This window comes from Clarias gariepinus, chromosome 27 (genome assembly GCF_024256425.1).
Source record: "Clarias gariepinus isolate MV-2021 ecotype Netherlands chromosome 27, CGAR_prim_01v2, whole genome shotgun sequence".
NCBI classification, from domain to species: Eukaryota; Metazoa; Chordata; class Actinopteri; order Siluriformes; family Clariidae; genus Clarias; species Clarias gariepinus.
Genome location: NC_071126.1, coordinates 7,934,566 through 7,959,357, shown reverse-complemented (window position 1 = coordinate 7,959,357; position 24,792 = coordinate 7,934,566). Strand labels below are relative to the sequence as shown.

At 38.6% G+C, this 24,792-nt stretch overlaps 1 protein-coding gene across 1 annotated transcript in view; it reads right to left on the bottom strand.

Annotated features, from left to right (window-relative positions):
• nudt14 (nudix (nucleoside diphosphate linked moiety X)-type motif 14) overlaps positions 1 to 800 on the bottom strand; it is a 39,567-nt gene extending 38,767 nt beyond the window's left edge. Inside the window, exon 1 of the mRNA XM_053489527.1 lies at positions 546 to 800. Coding sequence (XP_053345502.1) covers positions 546 to 626 — 81 coding nt within the window. The 5' untranslated portion in view covers positions 627 to 800. The remainder of the gene's footprint in view (positions 1 to 545) is intronic.
• Positions 801 to 24,792: the final 23,992 nt, after the last annotated feature.

Genomic DNA, 24,792 nt, shown 5'->3' with positions numbered 1-24,792 from the left:
AGTACCATTAGTCCAACACATCTGAGGTTTTTTTTTTTTTTTTTTTTAACGCACATCCATATTAATTTGCTGTTATTGTGATGCATATAAATATGAAATGTGTTGAAGCTGCGATCTGTGTTCTGGAAGTTTTAATAATAAACAGGTCGTGATTTAAAAAAAACAGTCAGTTTCATCATTTAATTAAAGAATGATCATAACAGGGTCTGAAAAATATTCGAGTTATATGTTTTTGGATTTCTGCTAAACAGCTAGCATGTTTATAAGCCATGAATATTACAGAAACAAGGAGAAAGAGCTTCCCATGTAGCTTCTTAGCACGCTGCTAGCCAAGCTAAAGCTCAAGGTTTCTTTTATTATTATGATTATTATTATTTCCAGCGACATGTTTAGGACAGATACGCTACGCAAAAATAAATAGCCTGACCCAAGTCAGAGTAAATAACTTATAATAATGCGTTTTAAACACAAAGACTTTTCTCAGAGAGGGAGAGGGAGGCTGGGGCTGTTAGCACGGGAATGAGTGAGCGTTATTTCCGACTCACCTGGCTATAATGCACCGTGAACGGTTTCAGATAATTCGTGCTGGTGCACGGGACCACCTCGATATTATTAATCTGCTCCATGGTTCACGCACACATACACGCTTACACAAACACACACACTTCCTCACCGGTGTTCCTCAAAACACACAGCTCAACCGCAGCCCTACAGGGGCGAAATTCTACGGAAGCCCGTGAAGTACATAAGAATAACGTTATTTGCTTTAATGCGTGTATGTTTTATGGCGTATTAAAACAGCGTGTAACTCTGTCACCGATAGTTTCCCAACAGGACAGCGGTGTATTATCATAAACCTTCTATAAAACGAGTTAAAAAAAAACAACTAAGCAGTATTTTTTTTCTTCCCGCCCCGAAGTGCGACCTGAGGTACATTTTCGCGCGCGCAGCACGTCAGGCGCGCGAACGAAGCAGCGCGCGGCTCGTGCCTACAGCGCCCCGCCCCATCTCCCGCCAATACTAATGCGCCTCTTTTAAGTGTACACGTAACACGAGCACACGAGCTCTCTGAGATACTGGTGCGACTGATTGCTCACTTTTTTTCTCCCCATCTGCATTTACACTATATGGACAAAAGTATTTGGCCAAACCTTAACAATAACAATAAGATTGTATTCAAATACATATACTTCAAAATGGGGTTGATCTCCGTTTGTATCTATAATATCTTTTGCTCTCCTTGGAAGTCTGTCCAAAAGATTTTTGGACAAAAGTTCCTTTTGGAGTTTGTGCCCATTTCATTTGTAGTGAATTTATGAGGTCAGGCACAACCTTGGAGAAGGCCTGACTCTCAATCTCCGTTTCAGTTCATCCCAAAGGTGCTCGAGGGGTTGAGGTCAGGGGCCAGTCAAGCTGTTCCACACTGAAATCGTTAAACCATGTCCTTATAGTCCTTGCTTTGTGCAATGGGGCACATTTGTGTTGGGAGAGAAAAGGGCTTTCCCAAACAGTTGCCACAAAGTTGGAAACATAGCATTGTCTGGGTATGCTAAAACATTAAAGATTTTCCTTCACTGAGGATAAGGAGCCTGATTAAAACATCTGAATTCAGTAACTAAAAAACTTTTGTCCATAAAGTGTACCTTGTTTCTTAGTCACGGAAGCATGCATGTCAGTGCTGGAAACCAGTAGCACCCAATAGTCTAAAGAGTTGACTATAATGTGATTCATTACACAACTATCCAAACATGTAAATGGATTCCTAACAGGTCTGGAGTTGTTTAGAATGATTACATAAATCTTATAATAATTAACACTTTACACTCCTTAACTAATACTTTGCACATGAAAGCATTTTGTTTGTAATACAGAACGTTATGGGTATTTTGCAAGAGCTGTGCACAAACTTTTTTTAAAGTCATGTCACATGTTTTTAGCAGGATTTAGATCTAGGCTCATTCATCTTCTTCTGAAACCATTCCTTTGTTGAACTGGATTAGTGCCTTCTGTTATTATTATGCCAGAAGGTGAAGTTTTCCTTGGCTTATGAGGTGGAGCTATCCATAATTCTCTCTATCTTGACTAGCACCTCAGGCCATGCAGAAAAGAAGCAGTTCCATAGCATGAAGCCATCACTATGCTTCAAGCTATGCTTTACCAACATTATGGTGTCTTTTTTGTTTGGGTGATAAACTGTCCTTACTTTGCTCCAAACGTATTTTTAGGAGTATACTCCACCTTTGTCCCATCAGTTCATAACAAATTTACATAACAGTTTATTTAAGCACATTTAAAAACTAACAAAAAATGACCAAAGTTCTGACCAAGAATTAAAAAAGGAATAAACAATACAATACAAAATAAACAAACAAAACTTAACAAATTAAATAATATAAATAAGTTAGTGAATAAATAAAATTAATAGATAAGATATAAGGTCCAATATATCAGAACAACCAGTTGTAAAATGCACTGAAAAAAGATATCTGGACTTAAAGGTTGTTATTAATGGTGCAGCCCTGCATTGGTGGCTCAGTGGTAGGTTTCTGACCTTCTCTGAGGAAGGCCCAATCTTAATTTCCATCCAATGCCCAAACCCATCCGTAAAACCTGTGCTAAAAACTGCTGTAAACCTTTGCCAAATTGTTGTGCAGATTGCATGGTCCACTTTGGTGCCTCTTTGATGGGAGCAGCTAAAAGACCACCAACAGTAATGGTGTAACTTAATATGGATGCTAGACTGTTCCATAATTTTGAAGTTATGACCGCTAAAGCACAATCACTTTGAGTTTAAGTCTAGACCACAGAACAACCACTATAAGTGGATATACTGTAAGTGTTCTAGAGGATATATGAGGGAGTAAAAGAGGTATGAGGGTGCTAAACCATTACATGACTTAAAAACAAAAAGTAAAATCTAAAAATCAATTCTGTATCAAACTTGGAGGATATAGACTAGGAGAAATGTAATCATGCTTATGTATGTCAGTCAACAGCATAGTAGCAGCTGAAAGGAAGGACTGGCAGATTCTGTACGTAATGCATTACAGTAGTCTAGACGAGAAATAATCACTTTACTAAAGTTGGTAAAGGCAAAAAAGGTATGACCCTAACCAAAACTCTGCTGGTTCATAAAGCCATTTATTTATTTATTCCCAGAAAGTAGAAACTCTGCTGTGCCTTCTTCTTGGTTATGGAGCTGGTCTTTAAGGAACAGATAAACACCAGGGAGTTTAGTGTTCTTGATTATCTCCACGGAGGACCCATAGATGTTCTTCAGGGTTTTCTTAAAGTCAACAAGCATCTCTTTAGTTTTGACCATGTTCAGAGGCAGGTTGTTAGTTCTGCATCAGTTTGTTGGCCACTGCATCTTCTCTCTGTACACTGATTTGTTGTTGTTTAAGCCCACAATGGTCATGCCATTGGCAAACTTGATAATGTGAGTCAGCAAAGTGAACAGCATTGGACTGAACACACAGCCCTGCGGGGCCCCCAGTTCTCAGTGTGGGGGTGCTGAAGTGACTGTGGTCTCCCAGTCAGGAAGTCCAGAATGCAGTTGCATATTGTAGGTAGGTGTTCAGGCTGAAACTTTTGAACGCCATTTAAACATACAGTACATGTCTTTATTGTCCGAGTGTGTGTGCAAGATGAAGAGTGGTGGCAACTGCATCATCTGCTGAACAGTTGCCATGATATGTGAACTGCAGGGGGTCCAGTAAAGGTGGCAGAAGGGTCTTGATATTCCCCATGAATAGCCTGTCGAAGCACTTCGGGATAGAGGATGTGAGTGCAAAATGATGGTAGTCATTGAAGCAGGACACTAGAGATTCTTTGCGTACAAGGACAGTAGTCATGACCTGGAAGAACAACAGAACAGCAGCACTTTTAAGTGAGATGTTGAAGATGTTACACCTCCTAGCTGGTCTGCACACCCACTCAGCATTCTGCCAGGAAAGATATCTGGTTCCTTGGGTTGAGTATGTAAAATGGAGTATGTGGTCATTGGGAAGAATGGTTTTCCTCGCTGCCTTGTCATTCGCCACTTCAGCCCAAACAGAAGTTATTCTGAAAAAGAGGCATCACTGTCACAAGCAGGTGTCATGCTTGCTTGTTGATGGAATTTAGGAAATACTGAGTGGGATTTGCATGGTTAAAATATCTGTTGACAATAAAAAGTGCATCTGGGTGTGTATTTTGTTGTTAACTTATAGTCCCATACAGTTCACTCCTCCTTAGCATTAGCACTGAGAGGAATGTATACAACCACTATAAGAACTACAGTAATTTTCCACGGTAAATAAAATGGTCTGCATCGAACAGTCACAAACTCCAGTAGCAATGAGCAGTAACTATAGACTTACACACCATTTCAAATTAATATAAACACACAAGCCACCCCTTCAACCCTTACCACACAGAGCTGTATTTCTGTCAGTGTGGGATGAGACTAGCCAAATTATTATAATGATAATTACATTTGAACAAGTTTAATGCATATTTGTGCAACGGGTTATTGTATTAATTCATTTCACAAGACTTTTCTCTTCAAATGTTTTGGTTGCTATAGCACATTATCTTTGTTGAGGAACAAGTGGTATGTATTTGCACTCATGAAATGCATAATAAATTATATTCTTATTATAAATTTGCCTTGAATCTCCTTTCTGTCATTAGTCTGAAAGATACAAAACAAACTATATAAACACAAGTATATAAAACAATGGTTTACAGTATAAAGACTGATCTGACTTTTCAAAAAGCATAAGGATAAGATATGATATGGTAAGGATTCTTATCTGATTCTATATCTTATGCTACATTAAAACCAGCTGAAGAAGCTTAACCACTCTTTGTCACGCTATGTTTTGTAAGAAGTCTCTAATTCACATACTGTACCTTTAAAATTTTTTCCTTACTTTTGCTTAACTTTTATGAAAATTGTATTGCCAAACACATGTTTTGAGTTTCATAATTAAATGTGGTTGTCCTCTGAAGTGCAGCATACTAGGGCTTAATGTATGAAAAAATGGATTTAGCTGTAATGCCACACGAAGACACTTCATCTTCTCATTCCTTTGAGGAAGTGCCGAAAATAGGTTTAACTGGCCCAGTTTCTGCCAGAGAACATTGAGTGTAGGAATCAAAATGAAATAAATTATGCATTTGGTACACTTTTTAAACTTGAAGTCAAAGCTGTACAAAACCCATGATTTTAAGTTCTAAATTGCTAAAAGTTTTGATAATTATCATTATGAGGATGATGGTGATGACAACAATGGTTTATGTTTGGAAAAAAATGCATCTATCTGCCAACAAGTTTCGCCTTCAAGTACAGCTGATCACCCAATATGTCTGTTGCTTGCAGTATATTTTATTGTAGATGACTGTTTCTATGGTAACCACAACAGTAACATAGCTAAGTAAACAAATCCTGCGAACAAACACCAAGTAGCACCATATAAACTATTATATCATACACCTCAAATTTAACTGACAGTAGAACATCACAGAGCTTGTATTTACTGTTTGTGTAATGGTGTATTCTGAAATATACACTCAGCAGTAGTGCATATTTCTTTAGAGATACAACGCAAATTTCATGCAGATAAAGTCAATAGCTCCAGTTGATGTTCACAAAATGTTTAATTTAAGAAAAAAGTGTGCTGTCTGTGACTCAGTCACTGGAACTTTTCTTGTTCCTCCTGCACTTGCCAGAGGGTGCTGAAAAGACAGCAGCATTTCAGCACCTCTCATGTTGGGGACAACAGGAGCCATGTTTAGGCATGGCAAGGCGATGAAACAAAACATGGGTTGTGTGGAATGATGTTCACCAATGTCCGTCCTCCATGAGATGTGAATGGGATAGGAAAGGAAACCATGAACACTATCTGTGTTTGTATATAATGGCTAGAACTGAACCCTGTACTGGCTACAACAAGGTCACTTCCAGAGGTTTCTCACTGCTGAGGCCTGTTCACATATGGAAAAATAATTGCAACATGCTCCAGCAATCTGATGGCCAACCAGGAGCTGCTGTCCAGCAACCTGCCAGCCCTGTTGCCCCCTCTGAGCCCCACCACAATACCCAACACTTATGCTAGTTTAACCAGAAACCCAAAAGCAGGAGCTAGAAAAACTCATTGACCAATTCACAGACATATCCTCCACCAAGCCCAGATTTACCTACCTAATTCAAAATAACATCAAGACCCCACTAGGTGTGTATATCGACCAGTGTCCATACTCTATCCTGGAAGCGCAACACCCTACCATCAATGAAGTGGTGGCCAAGATACTCCAAAATGCCATTACAGAGGAATCGACCTGCCACTATCTCAGGCCCATACTTGTTGTGCCAAAGCCCAAAGAGAGTATTTGGTTATGCAATGATTTTAGAAACCCAAACAGAAATCTACCTCCTTTTATGATTGGATGAACTGGTGGATCATCTGGGTCAAGCCTCTTCATTATACTAGGCCTGGATAATAGGTTAATAGCAGGTAGTTCTCACTCTGCCTCATTTTGGGTCTTGTTTCTGTGACATGCCCTGGTAGATGGGCAGTATAAGTATCCAGCTCAAAGCTAATGGGACTGTTCTGATGACTTCAAACTTTTTTTGATCCCAAGCACCTCCTTCAAGAATGCTGAAAGAAAAGCGCTATTTCAGCACCTTCTATGTTGTGGACCAACAGTAGTTGCATGTAGGATTGGCTGGAAATTGCATGTAGGATTGGCTGGAACCTCGCTTTACTTTCCCAGAGTTGGCAGACAACAGACTCATTCAGTCCCAGGCTGCAGGATTGCTTACAGAGAAAAAGTTGTAAAAGTTGTCTGCTGGCTTGTACCGAGCTGATTCAATGCAAAGACTTGACTGTCAACCTCGATCCATCAACCACGCCAAGAAATCTACAATCTCACTTCTTTACCCTCTCTATTTTAATAAAACCTTTAACACAATTTTTACTTTCGTGCCTGTTTTCTTGCCTTCTGCATCTATGTTCACCAATCGAACTCTCACACATTTACACACTCACTCACTCTCTCAGTGTTTTTTGTTTTTCATACCATTCTGTGGGACTTCATTCTGATATTTAATATTAATATCAAGTGAAGCTCTTGACCTGCATAAATTCTGCATTGTTCTGCTTTTATATAATGATTAAAAAACATTATGTTTAAAAAAATGCATGAACATGCAGATGTACTGAAAGTGATCCGAATAAAGTGGACGATGAATGGACATTTTACCACCTAGTTCCTTAATACTAAAGCAGCTGGATTCTAATTAATTTATTATTTCTTTGTGATATTCTTTATGACATCATTGATTTTTTTTATTTACATTTACGATATCAATTTTTGAATCAGTACACTTCTGAGTACAATACATTAGCTCTACCCATTACACTCCCTATCCTGCTCACTTTCTTTCCCACACAAACTGTTCCACCCATCGTCCAACTCACCACGTATTTCTCAGCTTCAAGCAAGTTCTCATTTAATCCAAATGAGATCTTTTGATGAACTAAATGAAAATGGCTTGTTAAGGAAGGAAATTAACTTGGTAAGGGCCCTTGGGTGTGCCACTTTCCCCACATATTAGGGCTGACATAATATTGCGTGGCACAGTTTTAGGGTTTGCCTATAATTATAATAATTACTGCAGTCTCAACATTCAGCAGCCAAACTGAGGACGTATAGAGGTGTTGAGTGGAGTGGAGGGTGTGTCACTGCCAGGATGCCCAGCCTTGGGGGAAAGAGATGATGTCACTCAGACTGCAGTATAGTATTCAGTCCCAAACATTCCCTGGGCCACAATCTTCTTTGGCCAGTTTCCTTTTCAGCAGGCTGAGACTCCCACCCTCCATACACAAGCAGGATGTAACACTTTTGCCCACTGATTTACATCTAAATAAACACTGCAGAATGAAACAATGTGCATCTGGAAGGGAACATGGGCTTTTCTTCTCCACCCGGTCAATTGATATTGGCCCGATTAGCCCAGACTGTAGGCTCCGATAAGCGCTACGAGAGGGGAGTAATGACGCTTAAGGGCTGGATAGCTCTGGGCATGCACAGAGGTCCGTAGTGTTCTTACAGAGGTCAAAGGAAAATTAGACGAAAAACAGGAGGATCTAAAATGGGAATGATGCAGCATATTTAGCAACATGGACGGGCAACCCTGTCATTAACTGCCTTGCTTCAGTACTCCTCCTGTATGATAAAAATCTAATTTTTTAGCACTTTTTGAGGTTCCCACATGAAGTTAGATAACACAATACATAATACAGTTTTATAATACATAAAACAGAAAATTTTGATTTGTGTAAGACCTCTTGAGCGCAGCTCAGTCCTATGCATAGACACACACGACCGTGTGTCAACCTCTATAAAAGCAGAAGTTTTGGCAGTTTGCTGGTCTGAAGCATTCATGTGTGTGTTAACACAATGTCAAGAGGGAAATACATATGCAATGATCTTAGAGAAGCAATTGTTGCTCAGTCTGGGTTATAAGGGGTTATAAAACAATTTCCAAACAATCAATTTTAACATCGTACAGTGATAAAGATTGTTCACATGCGTAAAGACTGCTGCCAATCTTTCCAGGAGTAGACGTTAACCCATTTAACATTAAATGCCCAAAGAAATACAAAAAAAACAAAAAACAAGAGCTACATCTCTGATCCTACAGGCCTCACTGAGCATAAGTGTTAAACTCCATCATAGCACAATCAGAAGACTGAAGAAGTATTTTTTGTTGGGGGAGCGTTGCCAGGAGAAACTTCTTTAGTATAAAAGGACCATGGAATCATTACTAAAGTTTTCAAAACTGTATCTAAACAAAGCACAAGACTCCTGGAACAACGTCCTATGGACAGATGAGACCAAAGTGGTGTTGTTTGGCCTTCATGTCCAGTGCCATATTTGGTGAAAACCTAACACTTTAGCAGAAACACCTAATATTCACTGTCAAGCTTGGCGCTGGAGGGAAGATGATTTGGACCTTGGCAATTTGCTGTCAATCATGTGGTATTGGTAAGCACTGTCACCTTGCACCTTCAGGGTCCGGGTTCAATTCCCAGCCAGGCCTCGATTCTCGTCTCTGTGTGCTTGGAGTTTGCATGTTCACCCCGTGCTTGGTGGGTTTCTTCCAGGTACTCCAGTTTCCTCCCACAGTCCATATAAAAATAGTTTTATTTCAGCAGGGATTAGACAGATAGTTAAATAAGGTATAAATAGATATTTAAAGGAGAATTGGACACTAAAGAATTGTGTTTGGGCATGGAGACTTATGTTAGTTTATGGTACTTGTTTGTTTGTTTTACTATGTGTGGTTTATTTTGTACTGTATGTGTTGTGAATGAGGACTCTTGACTGCAAATCAATTTTACCCTTGGTACAAATAATGGAACTTGAACTTGAACTTAATGCAACCACGGGGGTGGGGGGGGGGACATGCCTCATGTCCTAAGCCTCCTGGTATAGGCTTCAGGTCCCCGCAACATTGAATACAGGATAAAGCGGTGTAGAAGATGAGTGAGTGAGTGAGTGAGTGAATCAACCATGAAATTTTCGGTATACCAGATTATTCTAGAGGCAAATGAGAGGTCATCTGTCCGACAGCTAAAACTTCGGTAAAATTTGTGTCATGCAACAGGACAATTATCAAAAGCACACCAGTAAATCATCAGAATGGCAGAAAGATAAAAGAATTACGGTTTTGGAATGGCTTAGTTAAAGTCCAGACCTCAACCTAATTGGAATGCTGTGGCACAACCTTAAGAAAGCTGTACACTACATGTGCAAATTCCCCAAAACCTCAACAAACAGAAGCAACGTTGAAAAATTCCGTCATAATGATGTGAGACACTGATAAAGTCATACAGGAAATTATCACTTAAAGTTATTGCTGCTCATGGTGGCTAAAATCATGGGGGTACTTACAGTAGTATTGCCCGCATGTTTTGCTTTGTTTTTGGCTTCATTTTTGTTAAATAAATAATGGTACAGTGAAAAACGTTATTTAGTGTTAGTCTCAGGTTGTATTTGCCTAATAGTAAGTTTATTTTACACCAACTACTAAAATAGTCCGTACCTACTTTCGTACATAACTTTCTATATGTTTTTTATTGTTAATTTTTTAACATGCAATAAGTGATCTCCATTCAAGATTTTTTTTCCGACCACATATCTTCCTCAAAGTTGACAGTTTAGCACTATCTTTCCAGGTTTTGATAATATACTGAAGCGTTGTTAGCCCAGTTCCAGTAACTTCAAATCTCCTTCGTTGGTATATGCTATTTTTGTTCCAGCCTTGGGGTCAGAGTACTTCATTCTCCTTCTGCTGTCCAAGTACATGCTACCATGTGGACTGGTGACTCAAAATTAAATGAATGTGCAACTCTTAGTGCTTAATGCCCTCCAGTGGATTTGTTCTGTGGTCTTATCTATAGTTTATCACTACCTTGTGCACAGTTTTCCAGGATTAAAAGTTTTAGTATATACTATAAGTAAATACATATTTTTGTATCTTCTCTTGTCCTGGAAAATATTTCAGGAGTGTGCAATTTAAAATGCATAGTGAGTCAAGCAAAATCTGATTGTATACAACTCACCTTTTATGAGTGCTGCTCTTTGGTAAGATACATTATTTTATTTGAACAGATCTGATACGGACTCTGAAATGTGACTAATGAGAGTACAGAAATACACACATATCAGTTTTAATTACTTAACAAACATATAGCTTTAAAATGGGCCATACGATACTGTACATGTGCAATTCCAGTAGCGTTATGCAGATCAAAGCAATTGACGTCATGTAATAGATTTATCCAGTCTTCTATACAGTATCTACCGAAGGTGAATGAGAAATAGTCATGGGATCATAGCGCCCAATCTTCTGCAGGCCTCCCCATAAGACTTCCCATATCTTATCTTTAACATCGTTTTAGCTAAAGGATCCAGCAGAATGCCAAGCTTGAACTTATGTGAGTACCCCAAGGCGATACTGTCCATCTACCCATCCTGTCATTCCAAATTAGCTTCCATGGTGCTACAAAGTAAGCCAGACCATGGAAGGCTCTTCTACATCCCTGGGTCATTGGAACATTTTTCTCTTTCCTCTGTCTTTTTGTAGTCCTGCCTTTTTCTCTGTCTCTCACAGGCATTTACTCACCATGAGCTTATCAGTCAGGGTCAAGCAGGGATTTGACCATGTCCATGGATAAGAGAAAGTAGGCCTCTGGGAATGCACTTAGCTAAGGTGCCTGCTGCGTTTCTGTTAGCGCGCCCATGGTGTCCAACTTGACATGACATCCTTAGCAGAACAAGGTCTCGACGGCCAGTCGCCATGTCAAGATGAGAACAAATGAGGTCAAAAATATCACACCACTTTCAGACACTTAACTGTGCTCATGCAGTGTTTGTTTAAAGCTGAGTTTGAAATGGCCAGTGATTTAAAAAAGCTAAGATTGACTACAAATTTACTTGTTAATTATACTGAATTTTATTTTTAAATAATTCAAATTATTTCTCCAGTAATTTATTTAAACTATTTTAACTTTGTTGTTAAACTTTCTGAGTAAGCATATACATTGTCACATTTATTTAGGAAATAGGAACCGAACATGATCCAGCTTTGTAGGATCATGTATGACATGACACAATGACACAAGCATGACTTTGGACAGTACATAATGTTGGCATCATGTTGGGATGGAGACATTGTAAGTGTCGGTATAGTTTAGAGTAACCACTGTGAGGCAAAAAGTTTCCAAAGGAATAAGTGTAAAATTGTTTTATGTATATAATATAATGCAGGCAGGTGGGGGGTGTAGCAGTGGGGCGGTATAAGTATTGCAATTGCCTGTCACATCAAATAAAGTCCTATCCCTCCTCTGTTTCCAGGTAGGGCCTAAATAAAGGCAACCCGATCCGTGTGGAACTCACCTCTTGTGAACAGACCTTCAAAGCTGCAGGCCTGTTGTCCATCTAAGGCCTTTGTAATGGAAACCTCTGCTGTTATTTTGTCCCTCGCATTTTCAGGCAGAGCTATTATTGTACTCCCAGTTGCGGATGTGTTACCTAGACAAGGGTAGAAATTCTCACTTTCGCCTCTTTATTTGGTGCAAGAATGGTTACCACCCCACCCAGGGCCTGATCTGTCTCAGTGTACTTATTCCTTTTCAACTCACTAAGTAGCAAATAAAATTTTAAAAGAGTTCAGTTAGGAACAGAGGAGAAATATGTTGGTAGTTCTGGCTTAGGTGACGTTATGATGGTGTACATGATATTTTTGGTGAAAGAGGGGCGTATCTGGGACAAGTGACAGCAGTCATTGGGGATTAAAAGGCCACTGAGCAGACAAGCCCATTGAACTTTGATCTCTCTCTTAGTTTACTATAAGACAGCTGCCCCTTCTTTCTAATGTAGCGGGCCACTGTTTTGATTGCCTTGAAAGTCTTATGTTGTTTCGTTCTGCACACACCTTACATATATGCATACAGCCATGGTCACTTAAAATGTTTGAGCAGTTAGGTCAAGTCATAAATGGATGGTAAGCATTGAAAACTGTGTGTGTGCATGTGTGTGTGTGTGTGTGTGTGAGTTGAGTGGTGGCTTGTGTCCTGCATCACCATGGGAATGCATGTTCCCCTGCTAATTACTTGCTTGAATGGGTCTACAGAGACACTGTTAATGACACGTAACCCAATCTCCAAAAGCTGAGCTCCTCCAAGGAGGGTGTAGTCTGCCTACATGGAGGGAATAGTATAATGAAGAGGAAGAGGAGGAGGAGGAAGAGCATGAGGGTTAGAGTGGAAAAGAGGACCTGCAAAAGAAGCATAGTATATAGTAGGCTATGTGACACACTAAACCAACTGTTCAAGCGTAGAGGAATGACAGAGTCATGTGAGCCCTGTCTCTAATTCCAGAGTCTAGTATGTGCCCAAGTTAGGTTTGGGGAGTAAGTGGAGGGGTGGAGTGTTTCAGAGAAATGTAATCATATAAAGGATTGGTGAATAGTGCTGTATGTGAGGGGACTTTGGGGACAATGACAGAGGGGCCTCACTTGCAGCTGGTCTCATTAACTGCAGCCTAGGAATAATAATTACTGCTTTTGTCAAGGCGGTGGTATGTTAATGACACACTCTACCACAGTCATGTGATCGGCTGCAGATGAAAAGCTCTACATGCGCAGAGTCAGCACTGGCACAGAACAAGGGTCATCAGCTTGCACTGAATTTTGTCAAATAGGTCACCATAAGACAACGGTATGAGTTTTTACTCAACATGGGCTCATTTGGGGAAGGCTTCAGATCATTCTTCTTAATTTAAGGACCAAAGCTTTAGACTGCTCGGTTCATTAACCAAGCATGTTTATTGAAGACACAAAGATTATTGAGGAAACAGATCTACTGTTAATCACCAAGGACTTGGATTCATTAGTAGTGTGAAAGAAGAGATTCACACCATTGTTGATCTATCAGCTTTCATTTTCACCTTGAGCTCAGAGAGAAAAAGCATGCCCCGGAGCTATATAAAACATCTCTGCTAGCTAAAAGTGGAAGAAAAACCGCAAATCCATATACATTCGAGTGCAAGGGTGGTGGCATCAGGTGTCGAACTATAAGCAGGTGTAAATTGATAAATACAAATGAGTTTGACATGTTGTATAGATCTCACAGGGGACCATAGGAGATGTCACAGCTTTTTCAGTGGGATTGAACTTTAAGCATCGGGTTCTTTTTTTATTTATCATTTATGATGTTCATTCACAGTTCTTCCTTTGGGTTTGAGTAGCAATACTCATAAATTAACTGGCCATCTAGGAGAACTGTTGTTTGGCCATTCTTGGCAGTGTCTCCTCATGGCCCAGTGTATCATTACTGAAGAAGAGACTGAACACACACACACACACACACACACACACACACACACACACACACACACACACAAATTAGCTATTTGTTTCCAAAAAAACATATCTCTCATATTTTTCCAACCACTCCCAAGAACAATCCTTTTAGTATAGCAGCACAGAAACCTTCATGAGATGCCAAAGTTGCAACAATCCACCAGTCTGGACAGCCGCAGTCACATGGCCTTGATAAAAGCACAATGTAGCCAAGGTCTATTGTACAAGTCAGGCCATTTGGTCAGACTGTGATTCCCGAGCTCTCCCATGGGTGCATACAGTATGCCAGTGCTCGAACGGTCATAAATAAAGGCCAGGGGTTTCAGATAACTCCCCTGGGAGCTCCCTCTCTTCCTGTGCCACCCGCTTCAGAAGAGCAATATTATTCTGCCCCAGGTCTGAAGAATGACTCCATTGTGATAGAAGCAGAATGCAGCCTTCCTCCGAGCCCACTTTACAGCCGTCCGTGGTTTATTTAAACAGGGATACCATTATCTGATCTTCACTGTACGTGCCCCTGCTGTCAGCCGCCAGCGTGGTACACCATCTATGATAAGGATGGCGCTCTAGGCAAACAAGACCCAATGCTAAGGCCGGGTGGCCAGAAGGAAGTGTCAACAAAGAGCGGGGTATTAAAAAACACTCAACATGTTTGATCGTTTCCAATGACAATGTTGCTTGTGTTTCACAAAAATGGCTGCTATCATTCTTTGCAAATCAAATGTATCTGTCAGTGGCTAGCATTCTTCATTGTTTTATTGTTTGCAGCATTATATACTAGGAAACGTAACATGTAATAGGGCAGGACAGTGGGTGTAACATCTGATCAACATTTTTCATTTGACGCACTTTTCTTTTTTAGGAAAAAAAAAAAAAAAAAAAAGCTAAAAAGTAACAAAAAAAGGATCTATGACAGGGGATTCACCCAAACATTTTTTTTTCTTCCTCTTTGTACCACAACAATTTGGCAAATATTAACGTTGTTATACCAATTAAAACACAAAAGCACTGTGGTATAATTAAACTTAACCCAGAGCACACTTATCCATGACAGTCTTATGAGCAATGCCTGCATGTTTTGTACCCTGGGGATAGAATTGAAATCTTTTGTTCAAGCCTGGGTAGGTTTCCTATACACTGTCACACCTGTGTGTGCCCACAAGTCAGTAAGGGGTCATACTGCCTGCCCATGCCTGTCCAACATTCTTTATACAATCGAGCTACAGCTCTGATAATCCCAAAAGGAATGACTTTGTAAAGGAGGGATCGACCTTAATCAAAGTCAAATGCTTTTAGTTTCTAAGGAGCATGCACACACTTGCACTGAGCTAAGCCAAATGGGTTCCAAAGAACCTCAAGCTACTTTTTTTTTTTTCAGAAACACACAGAAATTATTGTTATAGGTAATTCAAAAACTAGATTGTGTTATTTGTTATAACCTTTGGACATATTTTGAATAATAACCTGACATCTGATTCTTAGGTGATAATAGCTTACAATAAAATAATATACAGTTCCTGGGCATGATAAATGCTCTTTCCTGTGTCTGTGAACTTCTCATTATTTCTGTGGGTTAAGCGACCTGGATGCACAAAATAATAGCTTCATGTGATGGCTCAGCTGATTAGTGACATCTTGCTGACCCCTGATCTTGCTGCAGGATGAGACAGCGCCTGAAAGAGGGAGTTCTCTGAAGTAATATGGACAATCATATGTGAAGAATTGCAGTGATTAATTCAACAGGAGTGCATCTCAAAATGGGAGGGGTGGAAAACATTTTCGATGAATAAGCACAATTCCATCCCGAAAAAAAAAAAAAAACATTGATAAGTGGAGCAATTTCACGCAAGCACGGAATAGGAGGACAAATGGAATGAATCTGCCCATGCCTTTCTTTGTATGTTGAGAAAGAGAAAAGGGAGGTGTCTGACACATTTAGAGGCATGCAAGCATGGGCAGCTGGTAGGATGTGTTCACTCATGCCGGTGAGGTGCTGAACGGAAGAACTGAGGGAGAGTATATGGTAAAGCGGAACTCTCTACACTGCGGGGATTAGCTCTGAGAGAACTGACAAGCACTAATCCTCTGGCACGTTCCAATCACAAGGTGTGCCACAGCAACCCTGGAATAATCATTAACAAGCTGATCTGTCCATCACAAGGTGGAGCAACCTGGGAGGGTGTGTTAGGGGTGTTTTTTTATTTATTTATCTAAAACAGAAAGAATGTTGGAAAGATGTGAAAAGTGTCTTATGAAAGTAATTTTTTGAAGTTTGGAAGTAAAATGAATTCTATTTCATACTTATCATCACTGTATAAGCTTGTGGAATGCATGATCCTTGAACGATGCTGAATAACTTGTCACCAACTTTGTGGAAGAGACGTATCTGTCTGTCGGTACACACAGTCATTCACAAACACCACTTGCACATTAGTCACATCCCCCTGTGCAGTCTTGACCTGTCTCCAAGCCATTTCCACATGTTTGCGGACCCTGGGAGGCCAGCATTTCAGAGGTACAGCAGGCATTCTGATCATGGCTCCGGTGTAATGGGAAAACTTTTTACCATGGTGGTATCCAAGCACTAGTGAAACACTGCTGGGGATTATACAGAGAAATAAAAGGAGTTTTTATTGTCATAACTGTGTTCTGTTATTCTGCTAAATCAAATATCCTGGTTTGACTCGAACACTTCCTCATACATTGGAGCATAGCATGCTAACAAAAGACTAATGTCTACAGCGTGTTTATACAAATTAGTAGATTTGCAGGAACTTGTAGGATCTTCCTTTATACTACAACGTTATTTTGCAACTATTTAATTACAACAAAGTCACACCCAACTATATTCAGATACTTGATCCAGTTTAATTATATTTACAGTATCTGACTTGTTGCTGTTGTTGTTATTTCCTTCTTTAAAAAAAAAAAAACTGAATTATCCTATAAAATGTAGGTATGCAAATACTATTTGGATTATGGAAATATTGAAATAAATTTTCCATCTTTTTTCACAGATGCTTTAGGGCATAACATTCCAATACTAGTTCTACACTTCAAAGAAACAATAAATCTCATCAAATGATACACTCTATAACCTGTCTTTAAGAAGCTGATTTATACATTTGCATAAAAGGTGCCGATTTTAAAGTACATTATTCCTGCAGTGACTGTAACCTACAGGCCATCACTTTACACCGAAGCTACATCTACATAATGCTTAACCCAAATGAACATTTATTCGTCAGGTCATCCAATAAGCATCTGCCCTGCCTGTTAAACAGAGTCGTCAGGACCACACAGGAAGACAAGATCCAAACTCTACAACTCAACATGACCACAAAAACTAAGCCCTTAGCTAGAGCCTATCGGTTAAACCACAGTCTAGATCATACTAAAGCACAGGATCATTGGTGTTCATTGGTAGTTACACTGCGGGCTTTCAAGACCAGCTAGAACCTCAAAATTATAGAGAAAAGAAATGATTGAAAAGGACAAAAGGGAGAAAGAAGATGATAGTTAAGTGGTACAATAATGGATCAAATGAACCCCTTGCATTACCAGCATGCATGTGTACCTAAAGAGATGTTTTTTTCCATCTCTTAACTCAGTTACAAATAACCTAGCTGTTCTTGTCTCTTCTTAAGCTGATCAAAACCATTACTTTAGAGTTTACAATATGATACAGTATATATATATATATATATATATATATATATATATATATATATATATATATATATATGCATGTTATTTATTTCTAAAAAGCAGGGACTCTATACAAATCTGCATTTAAAATCAGTCAATTATTATTGTTTTTTTTACAAGATTATAATAAACAAAATCCAAATTATAGAACCTATTTCCTATGACTATATATCCATCTTCACACCCTCAATGTTATCTGATGGTTAGCTGGAGTGCCCTGTGGGGACTTTAAGGGAAGGATATGTTCCTGTGAATCCCAACTTCTAGCAACCCACATGCATCCACTGCAGGCAATTTCGAAAAACCAATCGGACATACAGTATATTTGGACTGTGGAGGAAATCCACCAAGCTCTAGGAGAACTACACACCCACACCGATGAGATGCAAGACTTAAACCCCCAAACGTGGGAGTGCAAAGTAACAGTGTTAACCACTAAGTCACTTCACTGCCTATTTCGACAGATTTCTTTCTAATTCAAGCTTTAAATTTTCTTACTCTGTTGGCAGATGCTTTTTTGTTTCTTTCTAGAAAGAAATGCTTACAATTAGGAAAATGCCCTTCCCATAGAACGAGGCTATTTGAAGCTTAATATTAGTTACAAATGTCTAGGTGTAGGTTTATTAATCATGATATATATTTGGTTTATGGTAATGTTATAAAAGAATGCAGTTCAGTCAGAGGTCTCAGCTCTATACAACAGTCTATAAGTTTCCTACCAAATGAGACTCTGGAGGATGCAGAGCTTTTTCTAGTTTCTTTAAAATACAACAAGCTGTGTGTGCGTGTGTGTGTGTGTGTGTGTGTGTGTGTGTGTTTACTGCAACAGAGAGAACAATTATGATGGTTCATGATGGATAGTTTATATGGTAGAATGCTACTATCATATAAGTGATAACAGAAATTTAATTGATTGTGGATGAGCCACAATGTGCCATTCGTTAGTAATTAAATGAATTTGATAAAGTATGTTGAATTGCTGTGGCACAAGAAGATTAAAAGACTTCAGGACATGCTGTTACAGATAAAATGATGAAGTTCAGGGTGACTGTGTTTCACATCAGACATCACGCCTGTCATTGATTATTTTTTCTGTAAAAGCATGCACAATCGTGTTGTGTTCTTTACACAGCGTTCTCTAATACATTGCCTAAAACCAGTTCCAACAGTGCCTGTTGAACTACAGTTTTAACAACAGATACAATCACCTAGGAAAAGATCTAAGAGGCGTCTTATTACAGGGCAGAAGGGTCAAGCAATGGTTTCCTTCTCTGTCCTAAACAATGACAGAAATGTATACAAGACTGTGATCTGTATTCTGTGATAAGACTGCCACCTGCTGGTGAGACTGCGCTCCAAATTTAGTAGATAGGAGGTAGGTAGGTAAAACTTTATACACACCCTGTATACCATTATATATATATATATATATATATATATATATATATATATATATATATATATATATATATATAGGCAGTAAATATTGTGCAACATAAGGGGATATACACAGTAGATATATTTTATATAGGGGACATAAAAACTTATAGTCAGGACAGGAAAAACGCATAATTAAAATAATAATAATAATAATAATAATAATAATAATAATAATACATTATGTTATAATCCACTTTGCTTTCCCTTTTAGTTGTGTTTAAGCAGAGTTTAAGAGATACATAGCTAAAGATGGGTCAATCACGAAATAAAGCAGCTTTGTGCAGGTTTCCCACGTTTCTGTTCAGGAAGAACACATGAGCATCAGCAAATATTGAATGCATGTGACTTTTATCTGCTGTTTAGCTGGCATAACTGCCTGTGACCTTACATGGACACACACACAGAAATATACACTTAAATAATGCATGTTAGGGCTTTACATTTATTATTTTATATGATTTTGTGTCAATATAAAAGCACACACAAAGACACACACACACACACACACACACACACACACACACACACACACACACACGTATACCCTTCGATGATATCCTGTCTCAGCACTTTGGTCCTATCTTTGAAAAGAAACCTGATTATGGAATCAGGAATAAACGTAATAAGAGAAATTAGCTTAAATAGACAGAACATCAGAGAGATACAGTGAAAACGCCTTTAGAGGAACCCTCTGTAAAGCCTAATAAATGATATTAAGACAAACTAGGACTTTTGATTAGGCAGAATAACAGAACACAGTTATAAAAGTACAATCTCCCTTTATTTCTCTTTATAATCCCGTGCTACACTAATACACTTACAGTGTTTCACCAGTGCTTGGATACCATCAAGGTAGAAGGTTTTCTCAGTACGCCGACCTGTTGTGTAACTCCCATCCTGTAATGTGCAACACAGACAGATGCATCTCTTCTGCATGTTGGCAACCAGTTATTCAGCAATTTTCATGGATCAGGTATGTATTGGAGTTGATTTCCTTTCACTCACTGAATGACTGCCGAAGGCTCCGAGCCACCTTGAGCTTTGAGCAACATTTAAGTATATATGACTTTCTTTAAAACCATTCAAATCCGCGTCCCGTCACTGTACTGTGCTTGAAGTCTTTTGTAAATGTAAATCGGTTTTACATATTGATTCATGAGAAATTTTCTCACAAGTACCGGTTTTAAACATTTCAAATGAATGCCTAAACCTTTTTTTCCTGTAAGTGTTAAACTGTAATGATTTACCGTGTCTGAGGATCTACAACTATTTATTTGGTTATGGGTGGGCAAGGTATAAAAAGTTTAATGCATTTAAGTCAGATTAGCACTGAATTTTTAGATCCGATTGGTTAGAAGGTGTTATTATTCTGTAACAGCATGACAGAAAATCATATGCTTTACGGTAATAACTCATTCACAGGGACTTGTTTAGTGCTTGTATGACAGTCTATATAATCTGATAGTACTAATTTATGTGTAAATATTAAGGTAAAAACAGGAAAATGTTTCAATGCTGCCATGGTAAAATCTTCTGCAATGAAATATTTAAAATTTATTAATAGAGTCTTGTGTTATAAAAAAGTTGTAAAAGGAAATATACTTTTCCACCACAGGCCAGACTTCAGCACCTGACTTTCTTTACACCTGAATCAGATAACTGTTTGTAACTGTTATGTTGTATGTAATAAAATTTTACTATGTGGATTTTCCACAACATTAAATATAACTAGAAATTGGAAAAACTATGCATTTTCATTAAGTAGGTAACTGAAGTGGTATAAAGGACTAACAGTCACTGGAGTCAATTCCATTTAACTTTTTACACTTTGCAAACGCTGCATGTTTTGAGGACCTAAAACTAAATCATCTTAAGGTTAATTCTGATTAACACAAGCTGTTTAAAAAACAAATCTGGTATAAAATTTCATAATACTATTCTTTTTACATATAACCAACTGATGGAATTTTATTTATTAACTAATTAAAAGGTTTCATAAACGATAGATCCAATTATAGAAATATTATGCTGTAGATATATAAAGTGATTTTGTTCTTTAGAAGAGAATTATTTAAAAAAAAAAGGTGGCTGTAACTTACATGTATGGTAAAATTAAGACATATCATGATATATTTCCTGTTAGAAGGAATCTAATAGGAAATATCTGTCTCTTTCTGTTATCTGTCTAAATGCCGCTCTTATAGTCTCTCTACTGGTTTATGTCCTTTTCATTCTTTCGCTTTCTCTCTGGACAATCCCTCATGTTTGCTTATATATTTTTGTCTATATTTCTGATTAATAGTCTAATTTGAATAAAAAGCTGAACTAAGGATTATGCTCTTGTGTGACTAAATAACTAGACTTAGTTTAATGCAGACATTTTATCTTTGCCTGGCTTAGTGGTTACCACTGTCGCTTTGCACCTCCAGGGTCCAGGTTCGATTCCCATCTCAGGTTTGTGTGCAGATTAGGCTAACTGGTGTTTCGAAATTACCTGTAGTGTATAAATGAGTGTCTGGATGATGACCAAAGGTCCTTCATCGTAAAATAGGAATAAATACAATGGTGATCATCATTGGCCTACACGTTTTCAGGAGGTTCCTAGATGGATGGATGGATTATGTTTGCCAGCTGATAAGTATTGGTCTAAACGATTTCTTAAAAACCTACAATTAATGCTTTATCATAGATGTAAGTGAATAAGTAGGGTATTTAGTGAAGCTGGAGGTTAATTTTTCAGCTAGTAAAGATGGTCTGCCACTTGACCAACTTGGCTTCTGTCACTGGCGCTTGTTGGTCAGACCAAGGTGGATTGTTCAGGGGTGTAAGACAGAGGACTGGAATTTCCCCCAATTTAACTGCACCATGCTTCTTAATTCTAGATATAGTTATATATTAAAATTCAGTAGACTTTGGTGCTTCTAAGGAGTGCTTCCTAACCACTAGGAGGCGCAATCTCCTCATTTATTCATTTAGGGTTTTTTTCTAGAATCGCACATACTGTATCTTTTCCTACATGGTAACTCTTTTAAATCTTATACTATCTCTTTAGGGGACTGAACTTATATTGAATATCATTATAAAAAAAAACTATGCCCTAGCATGCAAGTCACATTACACTGTGCCACCCTGATAATCAATGTTCCCTCTACATTTCTTTATTACACATCAAACTTGATGATATATCACAGCAAGAGCTGGGCAAAGGGCAACGGTGAGTGAAACAGTAAATTAGGCCCATAATTATATGCCCCCAGCAACCAATCAAGCTTCCCATAGAGATCAGAGCATCCAATCAGCCACCCTGATGGGATCCCGTTAGCCAGTCATGCCCCATGCTGGGATCAGAGCTGTCTCTGAAGCTCCAAAGTGAACCGCCATCACTAAGGCACTCCCTCACTAATGCTCTCTCACTAATGGCAGCCTAAGCATTGCAAACACTAGCTGATAGACAAAACCACCATGGTATAAAATACACCTGTAACCTGCAATTTATATAGTGTACGCAGACAATCTGTTTTAATGATTGTCGTTTATTCAAATCAGGTATAACAAACTGCAACATCTTATACATTTCCAGTTTTTTAATGTTTCTCTTCATGAGCGAATCGAACAATATTTGTGTATATGTTTAGTGACAAGATAAATATTAATAAAACGAATCTGGATCTACTGGGTCTGGATTAATCTTTATTCTAATGAGAATAAGCCCAACCCTTTATCACTCCACTCCCGTTTATATACCACGTTTGCTTGCTTTTAATTATTCACTCATTGAGAGTAATGTTAAGATCTTAGAGCAACCAATTAATAAATTCCACAAAGATTAAAGTTTCCTTATTTTCATTGTCTTCCACACTGTCTTATTCACCATTTGTTGTGTTACACATCTTTTAAAAATAATATGGTTTGCAAAAAGATTTAAAATTAGTACACATAAAAGGTTTTTGAAAAATTATTCATCCCAATTGCTATCAAATCAAAAAAAAAAAAAACAAATAAAATAATAATAATTTTATTTGATCCAGACAATAATAAAAATCAGACATTTTAAACTTATGTTCCATGGCACATCTCCATCTCCATCTTGGTCTAATTAGTCTTTTATGATTATGATTTGTTCAGATGCAAGATTTTAAAAATATATACAAACGGATTGACTTTACAGGAGTGCTATCTTCAGTGCAAGACATATGCAGTATTTTCTGGAGTTGGGCAGGGCTGCAGTGTCTTTGCCTGTACCATTGCTGCGTGGGAGGTAGGAGTGTGTAGGTGGCTGGGGAAAACTGTTATTTACACCCTACTCTGCAGCACTGACAACATGGTTTTATTATACAAGGGTCCAGTATGCTGGTATGCTGTATCCACTGGGAGACACTATTTCCCACTGGTTGGTCCACAGCTGAAGATGCTACAAGGAACAGTATGTTTTCTTCTTCAAAAGTTGAAGACAAAATGAACACACATACTGTATGAGAGATTATTTCATGTTATATCGGGTGAGAGACTTAAAAGGCCATTGCAATTTTTCCTATGGGACATGGAGCATTGGTCAGCACGTACTGTATGCTATGTTTAACAGGATGCATGCACCAATATTGGTGCACGCGGAAGAAAATAATATTTTGCTGCATACACTTGCACAACCCGGTAGAAGGAAAATAGGTTGCCTGTCTTGGTGTGCCAGTTTGCAGAGTTTTGCTGCAGTGAGATAGAGGGACCTGCTTTGATCGTACAAAAGCTGACAGGAATGAAGATGGATGCTGACAATCTCCAACACACACACACACACACACACACACACACACACACACACACACACACACACACACACACACACACACACACACACACATCACACATCTCTCAAATAACCTGCATACACAAAATTCTATAATGCAGGAGATAAAATGCAAATAAGTTACCTGAAAGAAGTGGGGAACACAGCAGGATAATGTTCTTGGGGCATGTGAAGAAGGAAGCAGTAACATGGCAGTTTTGGGAGATGCAGCGTGTCAGTAGTGTGTGTCAGCATCATCAGTCCAAAAATACTTCAAAAGAGCTGAAGAGCCTTTCTGTCTCAAAAAGATAAGAAAATATTCAGATCTATCTTTGTTTAAAAAGCTTTTGTCCTTTATTTTGCATCACCTCTTACAGTATATTGGTTTACATACTAACATCTAGTGTACATTATTAGGGACCCTTTATAATGCAAATTTATACAGTTTCTAATAATCTATTACTATAATCTATTATGTTGTTTGCTGTAATTATGACTACTGAAAGGAGAATACTTCTAGAAAGGATGTTAGTATATAACCTTTAAATTAAGGCTGGTATTGAGATAAACAGAATTTATCATATTTATCATTTATGTGTCTTAGTTATTACATAGGTGGCACGGTGGTGTAGTGGTTAGCACTGTCGCCTTGCGTCTCCAGGGTTCGGGTTCGATTCCCGGCCAGGCTCGATTCCTGTCTCTGTGTGCATGGAGTTTGCATGTTCTCCCCGTGCTTGGTGGGTTTCCTCAGGGTACTCCGGTTTCCTCCCACAGTCCAAAGATATGCAGGTTAGGCTAATTGGCGTTCCCAAATTGACCGTAGTGTGTGAATGAGCATGTATGCGTGGCCGGCGATGGATGTACCCCGCCTCGTGCCCTAAATCTCCTGGACTATGCTCCAGGCCCCCTCTGCATACAGACTAAAGCGGTATAGACGGTGAGTGAG